This window comes from Hippoglossus hippoglossus, chromosome 13, assembly GCF_009819705.1.
Source record: "Hippoglossus hippoglossus isolate fHipHip1 chromosome 13, fHipHip1.pri, whole genome shotgun sequence".
Lineage (NCBI taxonomy): Eukaryota > Metazoa > Chordata > Actinopteri > Pleuronectiformes > Pleuronectidae > Hippoglossus > Hippoglossus hippoglossus.
The window spans coordinates 25172420-25186172 of NC_047163.1; the positions used below are offsets into that span (position 1 = coordinate 25172420).

At 40.7% G+C, this 13753-nt stretch overlaps 1 protein-coding gene across 1 annotated transcript; it reads left to right on the plus strand.

The window, feature by feature from the left end:
• Positions 1-2008: 2008 nt before the first annotated feature.
• LOC117772779 (homeobox protein otx5-A-like) lies at positions 2009-4588 on the plus strand. The gene is made up of 3 exons (XM_034604229.1): positions 2009-2247; positions 3472-3623; positions 3795-4588. Exons 1-3 carry the CDS (start codon positions 2148-2150, stop codon positions 4431-4433), a joined length of 891 nt encoding a protein of 296 aa, XP_034460120.1. The 5' UTR covers positions 2009-2147; the 3' UTR covers positions 4434-4588.
• The last annotated feature ends 9165 nt before the right edge of the window (positions 4589-13753 follow it).

Below are 13753 nucleotides of genomic sequence, written 5' to 3' on the forward strand. Positions count from 1 at the left end.
AAAATAACGTTATCTTTTCTTCTACTTTGACCACGCGGAGCTGCAACAGTTGTTAGAACGTTCTCATATAGGCCTGAGGCCTTAAGGCTCCTATCACATTAACAAATAAAACAATATGTCTTTAAACTCTAATTATTTCAAAATAAATAATTTAATTCATTTATTGTTTTGTTTGGGTTAACCCTGTTTTATTTGAAAAATATTTTCTGAAACACCATAGTTTATACCTGTATCAATTATACGTGACTAATCATCATCTTCTCCTTTATGCATTATTCTTCTTTTATAACTTTATATCTATCTACATATAACTATTACCTTCTCCTTCTTGTATCTATCCATCTATCTGTCTGTCTATCTATCTATCTATCTATCTATAACTATTCTGTCCATCTATAACTCTTCTTCTTTTCTATCTATCTATCTATCTATCTATCTATCTATCTATCTATCTATCTATAAGTTATCTGCTCTACTACCTCATATCTATCTATGTAGGTATAACTTTGTATCTATCAATCTATAACTATTCTTCTTCTCCATAACTTTACCTATAACTCCGCTTCTCTATAACTTTATATACTGTAAGTTTGATATGAAGTAGGCTATGATGTAAATTACCTAAATCAAATACAATGTTAGAATTTGTACTTATTATTACTACTACCATTATTATTACTATTATTAGTATTAGTGTTATTATTATTATATTATTAATAATAATAATAATATTAATATTATCGTTATTATTTTTATTACGACTATTGTTATTATCATTATTGAGCGTGGTGAATGAATGGATGAATGGAAGGAAGGGAGCATGTTGGGGATCAGAAGGGGATTTAATAGCAGAACAACGCGCTCTTTGTGCTGCCTCTATAATCCGGCCTGTACCCCCTTCTCTGCCTCTGCCTCCACACTCCGGCTGCACACATGGGCCGACCAATTATTTTAGGAGGCCAATTTCGAAAAATGTTCACAAGACTCGAAAAGCTTAATACGGTTATTGAGGTTCTGCAGGTACACAATTTACACAATTGTTATTAATTGCATGAGGTCAACTTAAGTAGGCTACAAAGTGTCTTTCATTTAACAAGCTTGGCGTTATATAAAATCATGTTTTTTAATTGAAATTGATCTTTCATAATGTAGCGCATAACAAGAAGATAATAGTCTAAAGTTTTCATCAAATCGAGACATTGCACTCTTACGAAGCAGAGTCTGTGCTGAAGTGTCATCATATCAAGGCCCAATATTAACAGCCTATGTGCGCGCGCGTCTGGGTGAGCGCGCCCACGAGAGAGAGAGAGAGAGAGAGAGAGAGAGAGAGAGAGAGAGAGAGAGAGAGAGAGAGAGAGAGAGAGGGGTTGAGGGAGGAGGGCTCTGGGTGTCTACTTGGGTAAGAAGTTACTTCTAATTAGCCAGTCTCTTCTCGCTCGGCTCACTTGTCCTCCACCTGCAGATCCACATCACACCCTCTCCTCAGTGACCAGGGCCCACGCTCCGTGTCAGCTCTCACCAGCTCCCGCAGACGGGCCCAACTGCTTTGGACCTGCCGCGGCTTTTTTGGCACAATTCACCTGGCGACGTCGGTGCGCACGGGCAATTACGCACGACTCTGGTTGGAGCAACTGTATGATAGCTCGGGTCTAGTTTGGTCAGCCTTCAACATTCTCGATGTGGGGTTTCAGCTCATAGTGTTCGGCTGATTTGAGTTGTTTGTTGTTGTCGTATTTGCGCAGAGGAAGTGCAGAATATACAGGGAGGTCCGAAAGCTGCTGTGATTTTACGCACCAGGTGGACGCAGGTGCACAGGTACTTTAACGCAGGTTAGAACTACAGGCAGGTGTCAGGCTCGACGGCACTAGGTCAGAGGAAGCTACACAGATAAAGAAGAGGGCCAGCAGGGAAAAAACAACAACTTAGTCAAAAACAACCTATAGAGTAAAAGATAAAGAGGGAGGGAGGGAGAGACAGGGAGGAAAAAGACGAGAGAGAGAGAGAGAGAGAGAGAGAGAGAGAGAGAGAGAGAGAAAGAGAGAGAGAGAGACACCCCCTGGAGACTAGCTCGGAGACCCGGCCCCCGGTCAGAGAGAAGGAGAGAGAGAGTGAGGAAGTGAGGGAGTGTTTTAAAGCCGGCAGGAGGCATGATGTCCTACATTAAGCAACCCCATTACGCCGTGAACGGGTTAACGCTGTCCGGCCCGGGCATGGATCTGCTCCACTCCGCTGGCGTTGGATATCCCAGTAAGTAAAAACCTGTGGCCTCCAACTGTGTGTTTCTATCTTTCATTTTGAATCAATTGTATATGTCTTTGCATTATTATTTGAAGTGGAAACGTGAAGTTGGATATTTTGAAATGCTAAAACCGAAGGAATTTATAGAAAAGGTCGTTAATCTTAATGCGTAAAATATCTGTTGAGTGTTTTTTTAATACACCTGTCTGTGCTTTATGTGGATGAAGACATGTGTGTGATTCTTCAGGCATCCGAACATGTGTTCACTTGACCTATAAGTTCAGCGGATTACAGAGTCAAAAAACAATAAAAAAACGTGTGTGAATGGAGACGCAGCTCGTTCTCACACAGACTTAACATCACCGCAGACTCCAATCTGTTGCTCTTATCGTGTAACCTATTTACAGGAGCAGGCGCATTGTGTTGTACTTTGTGCCACAATGTTTTTTTTTTTTGTCATGACTGCGTGAATACTTAACTTATATTGTTCGGTGCGGATGCATGACCTGCTCAGCATCTGTCATCCTTGAGATGAGGCTGTGGATGATGCCGGGGTTTGGCCTCGGTGACAGCAGGCGTGCATTACAAAGCTGGGCCCTCTTGTTGAATAGATGAAGACGATTTCCCCCCACAAAAAACTGCGTGAATGTTTGATGTGGAGCCACTTTCGTTTGCCCTCACTGTATATTTCGATTCTGACGGTCTCCTCTATGACAATTACAAAACAAGAAGAAGCGTTAAATTATTTTATTCGATCCAATAAGATGTGTAAATCGCAGAGACTTTCTTTAGCTTCAACTAATATCTATTAGGGTTTAACTGGTATTTTTCAACATTTATTCGTTAGAATAATTTCTAATAATCGACATTATCGGTCAATTCTTAAAACTTACTGACTTAAAATACACATCTTAGAAACAATAGGCCTGCGGTTTATTAGTTATCTTAATGTATTTTCTGAATTCACAAGGAATCGCAATTTATTTTTTTTGTCCTTCTTTATTAATACAACTAGATGGCTATTCAAATAAAGTACTAAATTGGGACATTTTAATAAGTTAATACTGATTGGAATAATCGTGTTTTCTATTATAGGCATTCATTGGATTTTGGAAAAGCAATTTTCCTTTTAGAATTTTCTTCTTCTTCTTCTACTTCTTCTTCTTCTAAATAATAATAATAATAACAATAATAATGAATATAAATAATAATAATAAGGTTTTTTTTTTCTAGACACCCCGCGTAAACAGCGTCGGGAGCGCACCACCTTCACACGCGCTCAGCTGGACATCTTGGAGGCTCTGTTTGCCAAAACCCGGTACCCAGACATCTTCATGAGGGAGGAGGTGGCCCTGAAGATCAACCTGCCCGAGTCCAGAGTGCAGGTAACACACAGCACACATCAATGCACATTCACTTCTCATATTCACTAGTCAACAGTGTTTGGATGCAGAACATTGCGGCTACACTGCAAGATAAATAAACTCATCCGCGTGTGTGTGTGTGAGAAAGAGAAATAGCTAATGATAAAGTACTAATTCTCTCCCCTCCTCCAGGTCTGGTTCAAGAACCGCCGTGCCAAGTGCCGCCAGCAGCAGCAGCAGAGCACGGGCCAGTCCAAGCCACGGCCCCCTAAGAAGAAGGCGTCCCCTGCCCGTGAGTCCAACGCCGAGGCCAGTGCCAACCACAGCAATGGACCCTACAGCCCCCAACCCCCTCCTCCCGGCACCACCATCACCCCCAGCTCGAGCTCGGCTAGTGCCACGGTGTCCATCTGGAGCCCGGCCTCCATCTCTCCGCTGCCAGACCCGCTGTCTGTCTCCACCACCCCCTGCATGCAGCGCACCACCGCCTACCCCATGACCTACACCCAGGCCCCCGCCTACAGCCAGAGCTACGCGGGGACCTCCTCCTACTTCACAGGCTTGGACTGTAGCTCCTACCTGTCCCCCATGCACCCGCAGCTGTCGGGCACCGGAGGAGCCCTGAGCCCCATCACGGGCTCCTCGATGGGTGGGCCCCTCAGCCAGTCCCCGGCCTCGCTCACCTCACAGGGCTACACTGCTGCCTCCTTGGGTTTCGGAGCTGTCGACTGTCTAGACTACAAGGACCAAGCTGCCTGGAAGCTCAATTTCAATGCCACTGACTGTCTGGACTACAAGGACCAGAACTCATGGAAGTTCCAGGTCTTGTAAATAACAGAGGAGGTGGGAGGTGGGGGAGGGGGATTAAAAAAACGAACAAGCAAACAAAAAAATCGAACCCAAGATAACATTTGGTGTTTTATTGGGGAAGGAGGAGAACTTGGGACACAGAAATCAGTTATTAATCATATCAGCTGGAGAACTGATCAGCTGTTTCAGAAAAATATGTGTGGAATTAAGAGTGTTATGGTTCAACCGTGTAAAAATCAGCCTCGAAATCAAAGAATGGCTGTAAAAGAAGCAAAAGATATCAAGATCAAATCACCTAGAAAGTACTTCAGCTTTAATTCTGCAACTTAAATTGAGTATAACTTTTACCAATGACAAGACAAATCAAATGAAACATCTAAAGGAGGCCTGCAGCATGCAGAATGAATCCTTTAAATCAAAGACTTTTTGTATTTGCTTTTATTGACCGTGATGAATTTGAAGCTGAGCTAATGTGTTTTTTGACCCACAAGTTTAGGCAACCTTCTAATCGACACGTTCAACTGATGAGATCCCAAGCTTGTGTTTATTTCTTCCTCCTATAGACTTTGTCTCGTAGACGTTCTGTGATGTATTTCTTTGATGAAGCTGCTTCTCATCACTGAGCTGACTCAAAAAGCTTTGAGCCAAACTACTCAACTGACCCTGCAGACATCTGACAGAGGTGTCTTCACAGGGTGGCCGCCCATTCAATAATCCAAGTGTATAGCAGACGGACGCTGATGATTCCCAGTAGCCTTGTATGATACTGACCCTCTGCAGCCTGTGTGTGATACGAGCAGAGGGGGTAGAGTTGTCACCGCTGTGACTGCAGTACTAACCTGTTGCCTTTGAGCATGGTTGTAATCATTAGCAGGAATGGCTTGTACATTGTTAGTTTAATAGGATCACTTCCAGACAATTCGGGCAACAATGGTCACATTGTGGATCTTGGCAGCCGAGTACTTTCCCCCTCCATTCCACGAAGTTAGAGGATTGTTGAAGCAGTTCTTGAATCTACAGATGACTTCATCATCATTAAATATTATTATTTTGTTGCTATTTGTGAACTGCTTGAGCGAGGTGTCTGATGGGAGAGAAGGCTGCATGAGAGAAAGGGAAGGGACTGGGCCGCCATGCAGCCCCCCCCCCCTTTGCACAGAGAGTTTGGTGCCTCTCTCAACTCCAACCTGTAAAGATGTGATGGGTACCACTTTATGTGTTTGATGTATTGTCTGGTTTTTTTTGTATTAGACTTAAACAATATTATGTTAAAAAAAATTGTGAATTCGTTGAAGTAAAAATTGTGGTAATTTGTTTTGAAGTTGACATTATTATCAGTATTATTACTATCATCATTAATATTATGTCTTCAGCTGACACGGACATTAATAATGTTCTTTTTTTGTCGTTATTTTGTAAATATTAAAACTTGAAAATGCAATCATGTGTGGTATCAGCAACGTGTTGTCACACAGGCGCTCCACCCAACACATTCTCTCTTTCTTACTTTCTAGAAAACTGCCAACTTTTTATTTTTTCTCTTGATATTTTTCTGGTTTCTGCTTCTTCTGTTGTTTTTCTTTTTTTTCAAACTCAGGGGTTTATCCAATAAAAGTAGCAGTAATAGGATACAATGCTGTTCATGCTTCTTAATCATTTACTGTACTTTTATCTTTTGCATGACTATAATCTTCTCTGCTTATTTTTCTGACATGAATTCTTTTGTATGTTTCATTTGTCTCCTGTGTTTGACCAGTCTCACCACTACCATGCTAGATAGCTATGATGTTTCTGAGACATTAAACGACTTCATTAAAACTCTGTGGTCACTGACTTCTGTAAATTGAATCATTTAATTGCTGAACATCGGCTGCAAAGGTGGAATCAGGGGTGAGCTTCACCTCGGACATGTGTTATCCTCCTATATCTCTGCCATTTTAGTGCCACAGCAGCAGAAAAAAATGTGAATGTCTGATGTCCACATGAGAGGAGAGGAGATGGGGAATCTGTTTTTGGGAGCGTTCCACTAATCCATACAAGAGGCTGAGTGGGTATAAGGCAGAAAGATGAGAGGGAGCAGGGCATGAGGACAGAATACAGATTAGAACTCACCATAATACTGAGTCCGAGCGCTCCAACAGTCCCAAACTGAAGTATGAGTGATGGGCAGATTATTTTTGGATTGCTGAACGTTTCAGTGTGTTCCTGCTGCCAAGAGGCCGCAGGGTCAGCTCCACAGGGTTTGAGAGAAGTGCACCCATGAAAGGTTTTAGTCATGCTATTAGCCCGTGGTGTGTGGAGATATCTTTTCAAAATGGGTCTTTAGTCACTATGACACAATATAAAACAATACACCAAAGTAAAACTAATACTAATACAAATACAAATATTAATATTACTACTAATACTACCGTTATTACTAATACTACTGTTACTACTACTAATAATAATAATAATCAGAATAATCAGAATAATAATCAGAATGTATTCAAAAACATTTTTTGTCTTGGTTATTGTTCTTAACTTAACTCCAACTTTTGAGTAAAACTGATGAATGTGGTTTAAATTGAAGGTACATGTAAAGTGACTCAACCTGAATCGAAACAACAAATGTTCATGTTAAAAACCTCAGGAAATATTCAGATTATATAAATATATAGTGATAAAATGGATTACACTGTAATTTTCGATAAATATGACACTACTGAAAATTGAAGCAACAACACAAAAACACAAACCCTGACTGATACACTTGACTGTTAAATATAAGTCAAGGCAAGAAAATCAATGTAAACCTGACAAATGAGTTTGATATTATTAATTCTGGCCCATGGGATAATGTAATATCATCCATCTGTTGTAGTGTGGTCCTCTCTTTCTTCTGGGCTGAGTGTGGCCTCATTTAGGTGAATTTCACTTGTGTTTCATCAAACCCTAAACACAACTTGAAGTGAAAGCTACCAACCTGTACATGTTGCAAGTCTAATCTTTCACATTGCAAACTGTTAAGTGCTACACAATTTAAACAACCAGACGTTCAGCACTGACCACTGTTACATTATTTCTCAAGTGGTTGTTTGTACTTTTCTACTGTCAGTTTGTAAAGAGAGAGAGAGAGAGAGAGAGAGAGAGAGAGAGAGAGAGAGAGAGAGAGAGAGAGATGGATAGATAGATAGATAGATAGATAGATAGATAGATGGATGGATGGATGGATGGATGGATGGATAGATAGATAGATAGATAGATAGATAGATAGATAGATAGATAGATAGATAGATAGATAGATAGATAGATAGATTGACCCCATGCCGTGCTCCTGTAATCCCTCAGCAGCATATGGACTGTGAAGCACAGACACAGGCTCAGATACACTCAGGACTTAGAAATATGATTCATTTCTTTCCTCTCTAATCCCCAGCAAACAAGCTGGTGGCCGGCCTGCTCTGGACGCACAGTGTAATCATGCCACTGGCTGCTGCTGCTGCAGAGGCTGCGCGGCCTCCCCATCAGCCCCGACTCCCTCCCTCCCCTCATCCCTTCCTCCCTTCTTCCTCCCTCCACCCCCCCCCCCCCTCCCTGCAGTCCAATTTCCTCTTAATCGATTCCTAATCCCAACGCCGCCAAGCATACACGCGCCAAGCACACGCCCAAACACACACACACACACACACACACACACACACACACACACACACACACACACACACACACACACACACACACACACACACACACACACAAACACACACACACACACACACACACACACACACACAAACACACACACACACACAAAAAACAATTATCAAGCATATAATTAGAAATGCACGAGTCACACACACATATGCATAAACAGTAAGACATAAGACACACACATGCACACAAACAGACACACAACTCTTTTACTTAGACACAAACAGACACACACACACACACACTCACAAATTGATATGCTTTGTTTGGGTTAAAATGAAATGAAAATCAAATCCATGATGAAACAGAGTTTCATAGAGATGAAGCAGGATCACTGAGTGAACAGTCTGTACTCAGACTAGGTTAATACAGTGACTGAAAACACAACTTATGTCTATGTTTCGTTAAGTACGACTCAGATAAGGGAAAATAAATAAATAATGATAATAATAATAAAACAACATTCATTGCAACTAACAGTTGCTTGGTCAAATCTAATTCATGCAGTTTTGTCACATACGACATGGAGTGAACCCACCCATATGTAAAATGGCACAAAAATCTTGATACAGCTCTTATGTTAAACTTCGTTTTACCAAAGAGGTCAAGTTTTCACCAATGTCTGTTTGTGAGTTTGTTTGTAAGCAAGATTACACAAAACAACTAAATGGATTTCCATGAAACTTGGTGAAAGGATGTGGTATGGGTCAGGGTAGAATCCATTTAATTTGGTGTAGATCTGGATCAGTGGGTGGATTCAGGAATGTTTTGATCACTTTCTTTAACATTGAATAATTAATGGCTCTTGATTTTTTTTTAAATCAGGCATATTTAGGGAACTGATCTCTGTGTGTGATTTTTGGTGCAGCTTGACTCATTGTAAGGGGACTATTGGGCCTTGGCAGAGGTAAACACTGCACTGAGTGCCACTTTAGGTTCACATCCAGATTACACATTGCAGAGAGCACCACATGTTTGCCCACATTTGTTTTTGGGACATTTGCTATTTTGCTAGTAGACAACTTTAGGCTCACAAGAAGACCAGACATTCTGCAGCATTGCCTGAAGTGGCCCACATCTGCTATATAGCTTTATTTCAATGACCCAATCAGGGTTAGCAAAGACAAAAATGTGCACATACCCGTTTGACAGAATGATGAGGCACCGCCCGCTCCTTTTATACTCTGAGCATCTTTATGAAATTCACACAGTACAAACTGGAAGGATGTAGCCATTATCCATGTATTGGTGACCAATAGAGAGATGCCAGTGATGCTAAAACGTGCTGCCTACAATAGGTGTGACCAAAGTTTAGCCTCCTTCCTTTTTTTACTGTAGCAAAGGACATAAGGGTTAGGCACAATTAATAAGGCACAATTAATTAAAATAAAAAAATATATACAATGATACACTGTGGACAACACAGAATAATGTGCTCCAAATAATCCCAATGAAGACTCTTTTTAAGGTTTAAAAAGTCTAAAATTGTTTGTTGTTATTGATTTATGATTGAGTTATAATATTTAAATGTGTTTAATAGAGAAATAAATATACAAAACATATAAAACATTTCTATTTTTCTATTTTCTTTATCGAATAAAGTAACTTCTGTAGACCATGCACGGGTAAAGAGCCTGAAGGGATAGCACAGCAGAGACTCTGTCTTTCTCTGACAATGGATGGAAATCTACATAATGATTCTTAGAGGAGGAAACCTATAAGAATCTGGCTGTGAATTGTGATAATAATGGTAAATCCATTCCACAATAAACCATTCAACATTTTAAATAAAAATAAAATACATAATTAACTAGAATAAGTAGATACAGTCAATAACTATGACCATAGAAACAATTTTCATTGTGTTCAGAGTGTGAACACAGTAAAACCAGTGAAAACAACAACCTCATCCAAACTGCTCTGAGTCTGGCTCAGCAACACTTCGAATTATCATCATATTGATCAGTTAAACAATGTCAATCATTAAATAAGATTTGTAGCTTTGCTATAAAGCAGCTAAATCACGCTGCAGCACAGTGTAAGTAGGTGAGAGTGATCTGCAGCTAGTGCTGGTAACAGGATCAGTATTACAGTATGAATGGATCAACCAGCCACTGTCAACCTCAGCATACACTTCTGCTAAGGGCTTTACTGCAGATTACAACTTAACACCTAGTTAATATCACTAATAGTAAAAGTCAGAGTTTAGAGCCACAGATTAATGATATGTTGGACTAAAACTGTTGTCTGGATTATGGCAGTGCTTGGCATTTGATGTGTTTTGGGCATCAAACCCCAATGTAATGGGAGGGATTTTTTCTTTTTTGGTACCATTGGCCACAGGTGGTACTTCTGTCGTGTGTTTGAATCTCTGATCATTTTACCATTTTCCTCCTTGTCAGGGGTTGAATGCCTTGCTCAGTGACAGCTACCCTAAATATTTGTTAGATTTGTGGAAATTCAAACTGGCAACCAATCTTTATCATCCTTAAACCTCCCATTATTTTATTTTCTCTTGAGGGTTCTAACCTATCTCTTCATTTATTTACCTCTTCCATTCATTTGCTCCTGTCTTCCCTTCTTTCCCGCCAACCTCCCTCATCTGCCCCTTCTCTCTGTGCCCCCTCGTTCTCTCCACTCCACTTCTCCCCGCAGTTTGTTATTCTTGCTGATCTAATTTAGAGAATGTCCCAAATCCTCTTAGTGTCCTGCTCCCTCAGCGCAACACTAAGTGAATTAGACAGGATTACTGTCTCCCTCTTCCTCCTCCTTCACTTCCTCCTCCTCCTCTTCTTCCTCTTCTCCTTCTCCTCCATGCCGTCACTCTCTGCTCATCATCTCTCCACTTGCATGCCCATCTTCCTCTGGACATTTCTATTTTCATCAGCAGGATTAAAACCTTGCCCCCTCTCCAGATGACAAATTGGTTCCAATGTTCCCTTTGTGACAGATGCTCTCGCAGGCCTGGTGCATCATGGGACATCGAGCATCGTTAAATAAACTTTGACCTCTTGAGAATAAAAATAGAAAATAAAGACAACACAGATGAAGTCCACCAAACATCTGCATAGCCCAGAGAGATGACACTGAGAGTTTTCAAATGAAAAAGCGAATGTTTCATTTCTTTAACTGCTCTGTTTTTTTGTCACTTTATACACTCAAAATGAATAGATTTATATCCAGTATACATCCAAACGTCCCCACTTTCCACAAAAGAGCAGGTCTGAAATATCAAAGCCATATTTCCTCACGTGTGGGATCCTCTCTACGTTAATTGGAGAGCAGGCCGGAGGAAGCTCAGAACCGGCAGGCCGTCCAGTTCCAGTTTCATGCCAGTGTGATGGAGTTTAATCTGTAGTCACAGGTTCACCCTGATCCAGTGCCAGCGCGGGTCACTTTAGGATCCCAGGTGTTCCCAGGACAACAACGTATTGCTCACATCTTTTCTTTCATTCTGTCTTGATGTGTTTTGAAATACATATTACTATCCATGATGTTATCTTGTTGCAATGCCGAACCAAATGAGGCACCAGAAACCCTAGCTGAAATGAGATTTGAAATGATGAAATGAAAAGGTTGGGTCGATAGGAAAAGAAATGTTCACTGATCATTCCTCTGCCTATTTACAGTGAATACGTGGTTCCCAACCTGGGGATCAGGACCCCCGCAGGAAGCTGCCAGATCAATTTGAGGGGCCATGTCCTGATGAACAGGACAGAAATACATCATATTTCCACTTTACACATGCTGTTTATTTTATTTGACTTCCCTATAATCTTTTCTATTTCTGCTGAATTAGTGGATCATTCATCTCTTGAAGATCACGCTTTGGTTGGTCATGTTAACACCCACAAGACATGAGAGATGTTGGGAACCACAGATTTAGATCATCACTGCTCAAACAATAATTGATTAAGATGGTTGTGATGATGGCGTTGTTTTCCTTGCCAACTTGCCACTTAACATGAAATCAATTAGAGAGTGGAAAAATAAAGTATAAAAATGTTTCTCTGAGTGGAACCTTTAAGATTACATTATATAAATTACATTAAGTTTTTAATTACAGTTTGTGTTGTTAGATGAAATGATTAGTTGGTGTCGTTATTTGACAGCACATCTTTACAGATGTGGGGAAGCTGTGGCTTTGGTAGAGTGGGTCCTCCTCTAACCAGAAGGTCATCATGCATCTCCAAGTTAAATCAGCCTACTGTAAACTCCAAGTCAAACACATGGCCCCATGATCTGAAAAAAAGGTAGAAGATGAACCTCTACAATAATTTATCAAAGATATGTGTTCCCAATGTGAAGACTGACTTCCTGTGATCAAGTTCAAAAACTAATTACAGAACCATTTAAAAGAATGTATCCAACATCGGAGCTATGAGCCATGAAGTGAATCAGCAAACTTTAAAACAGTCAAACTTCACTGTTGTGTAGTTTACTGTATAAAGACTCCACTTCTTGCATTAGCACAGATTATAGGCAACAGTATGTGCTGGTAATAATAACATTGAGTCAATTGAGTGAATAAATAGCAAATAAGCAGTTTCCACATACACACTACGCAAAGAAACAAAACAGAAAAGTGCTTGGTGACACACTTAGAATGAAGATTACTCAATAACTTACGTTTTTGACCTTTGTCTCCATCGCTCCAGGACTTTTATATACATGTACCCATACTGCAGCTTTGTTTTAATCTGACTCACCATTTAGTGAGGACATATTTATAGTTTTTCATTCTTTAAGAGCTTTCAGATGCATTTAGAAACTCAGACATGACACTGGGACGTGTGCATTGTTCAATCCTGCACTGCTTAAACTCTGAATATCTTCATCCCTGTCTCTCTCTACCTTCCTCATCTTTCTCTGTCTCAATCTCTCACTATCGCCCATCTCTCTTTTCTTCTCTCTCTTCCTCTTCCTCTCTTCATCTGAACACACGCACACACACACACACACACACACACACACACACACAAACGCGCGCAAACTTCTCCTCCCTCACTTTCAGTAATTCCGGCGTTGCCTCTCTCTCTCGCTCGCTCGCCCTAATCCAGCTCTGACCTCAATCCCGTGATGTAACGGATCATGTGATGTGGGGAGAAAGAGAAATAGAAAACAGAGAAGAGAGAGAGAGAGAGAGAGAGAGAGAGAGAGAGAGAGGGAGAGAACAAGGGACGTAAAGTGGGGAAACATGGTCTAATCCCTGATGGTGGAGCCACAGACCAATCACAAGCTGATGGGGTGTTGGGTCAGGGGGTGCCTCCACAAAGTTACAAAATATTAGTCACACACACACACACACACACACACACACACACACACACACACACACACACACACACCCTTCTCGAAACAACAAGTCAACATGTTTGTTTCATCTTTGTGACTCATGCTGCACACAACAAACACACCAACCAGTCTGTTTGTGACAGTGTCACACTCATACAAATATTTACTGAGTGTGAATATATAAACATATATATATATATATATATATATATATGATCTAGCTAATCTTACTGTTATAAGAACATAGTGTCCATATGGCTGGTTGTCTAAATATCATGAGGTTTGAAATTGACCTGCACAAAATATTGTATGTTCTTTAAAATGTATGGACGCCCGTTTCTGCCATGTTAAAC

Excerpts from the sequence above, each read along its gene's own strand:
- LOC117772779 (XM_034604229.1), top strand. The coding sequence starts at position 2,148 with ATGATGTCCTACATTAAGCAACCCCATTACGCCGTGAACGGGTTAACG. Across the intron at positions 2,248-3,471 it reads CGCTGGCGTTGGATATCCCA|ACACCCCGCGTAAACAGCGT; the intron begins GTAAGTAAAAAC and ends TTTTTTTTCTAG. Across the intron at positions 3,624-3,794 it reads TGCCCGAGTCCAGAGTGCAG|GTCTGGTTCAAGAACCGCCG; the intron begins GTAACACACAGC and ends CCCCTCCTCCAG.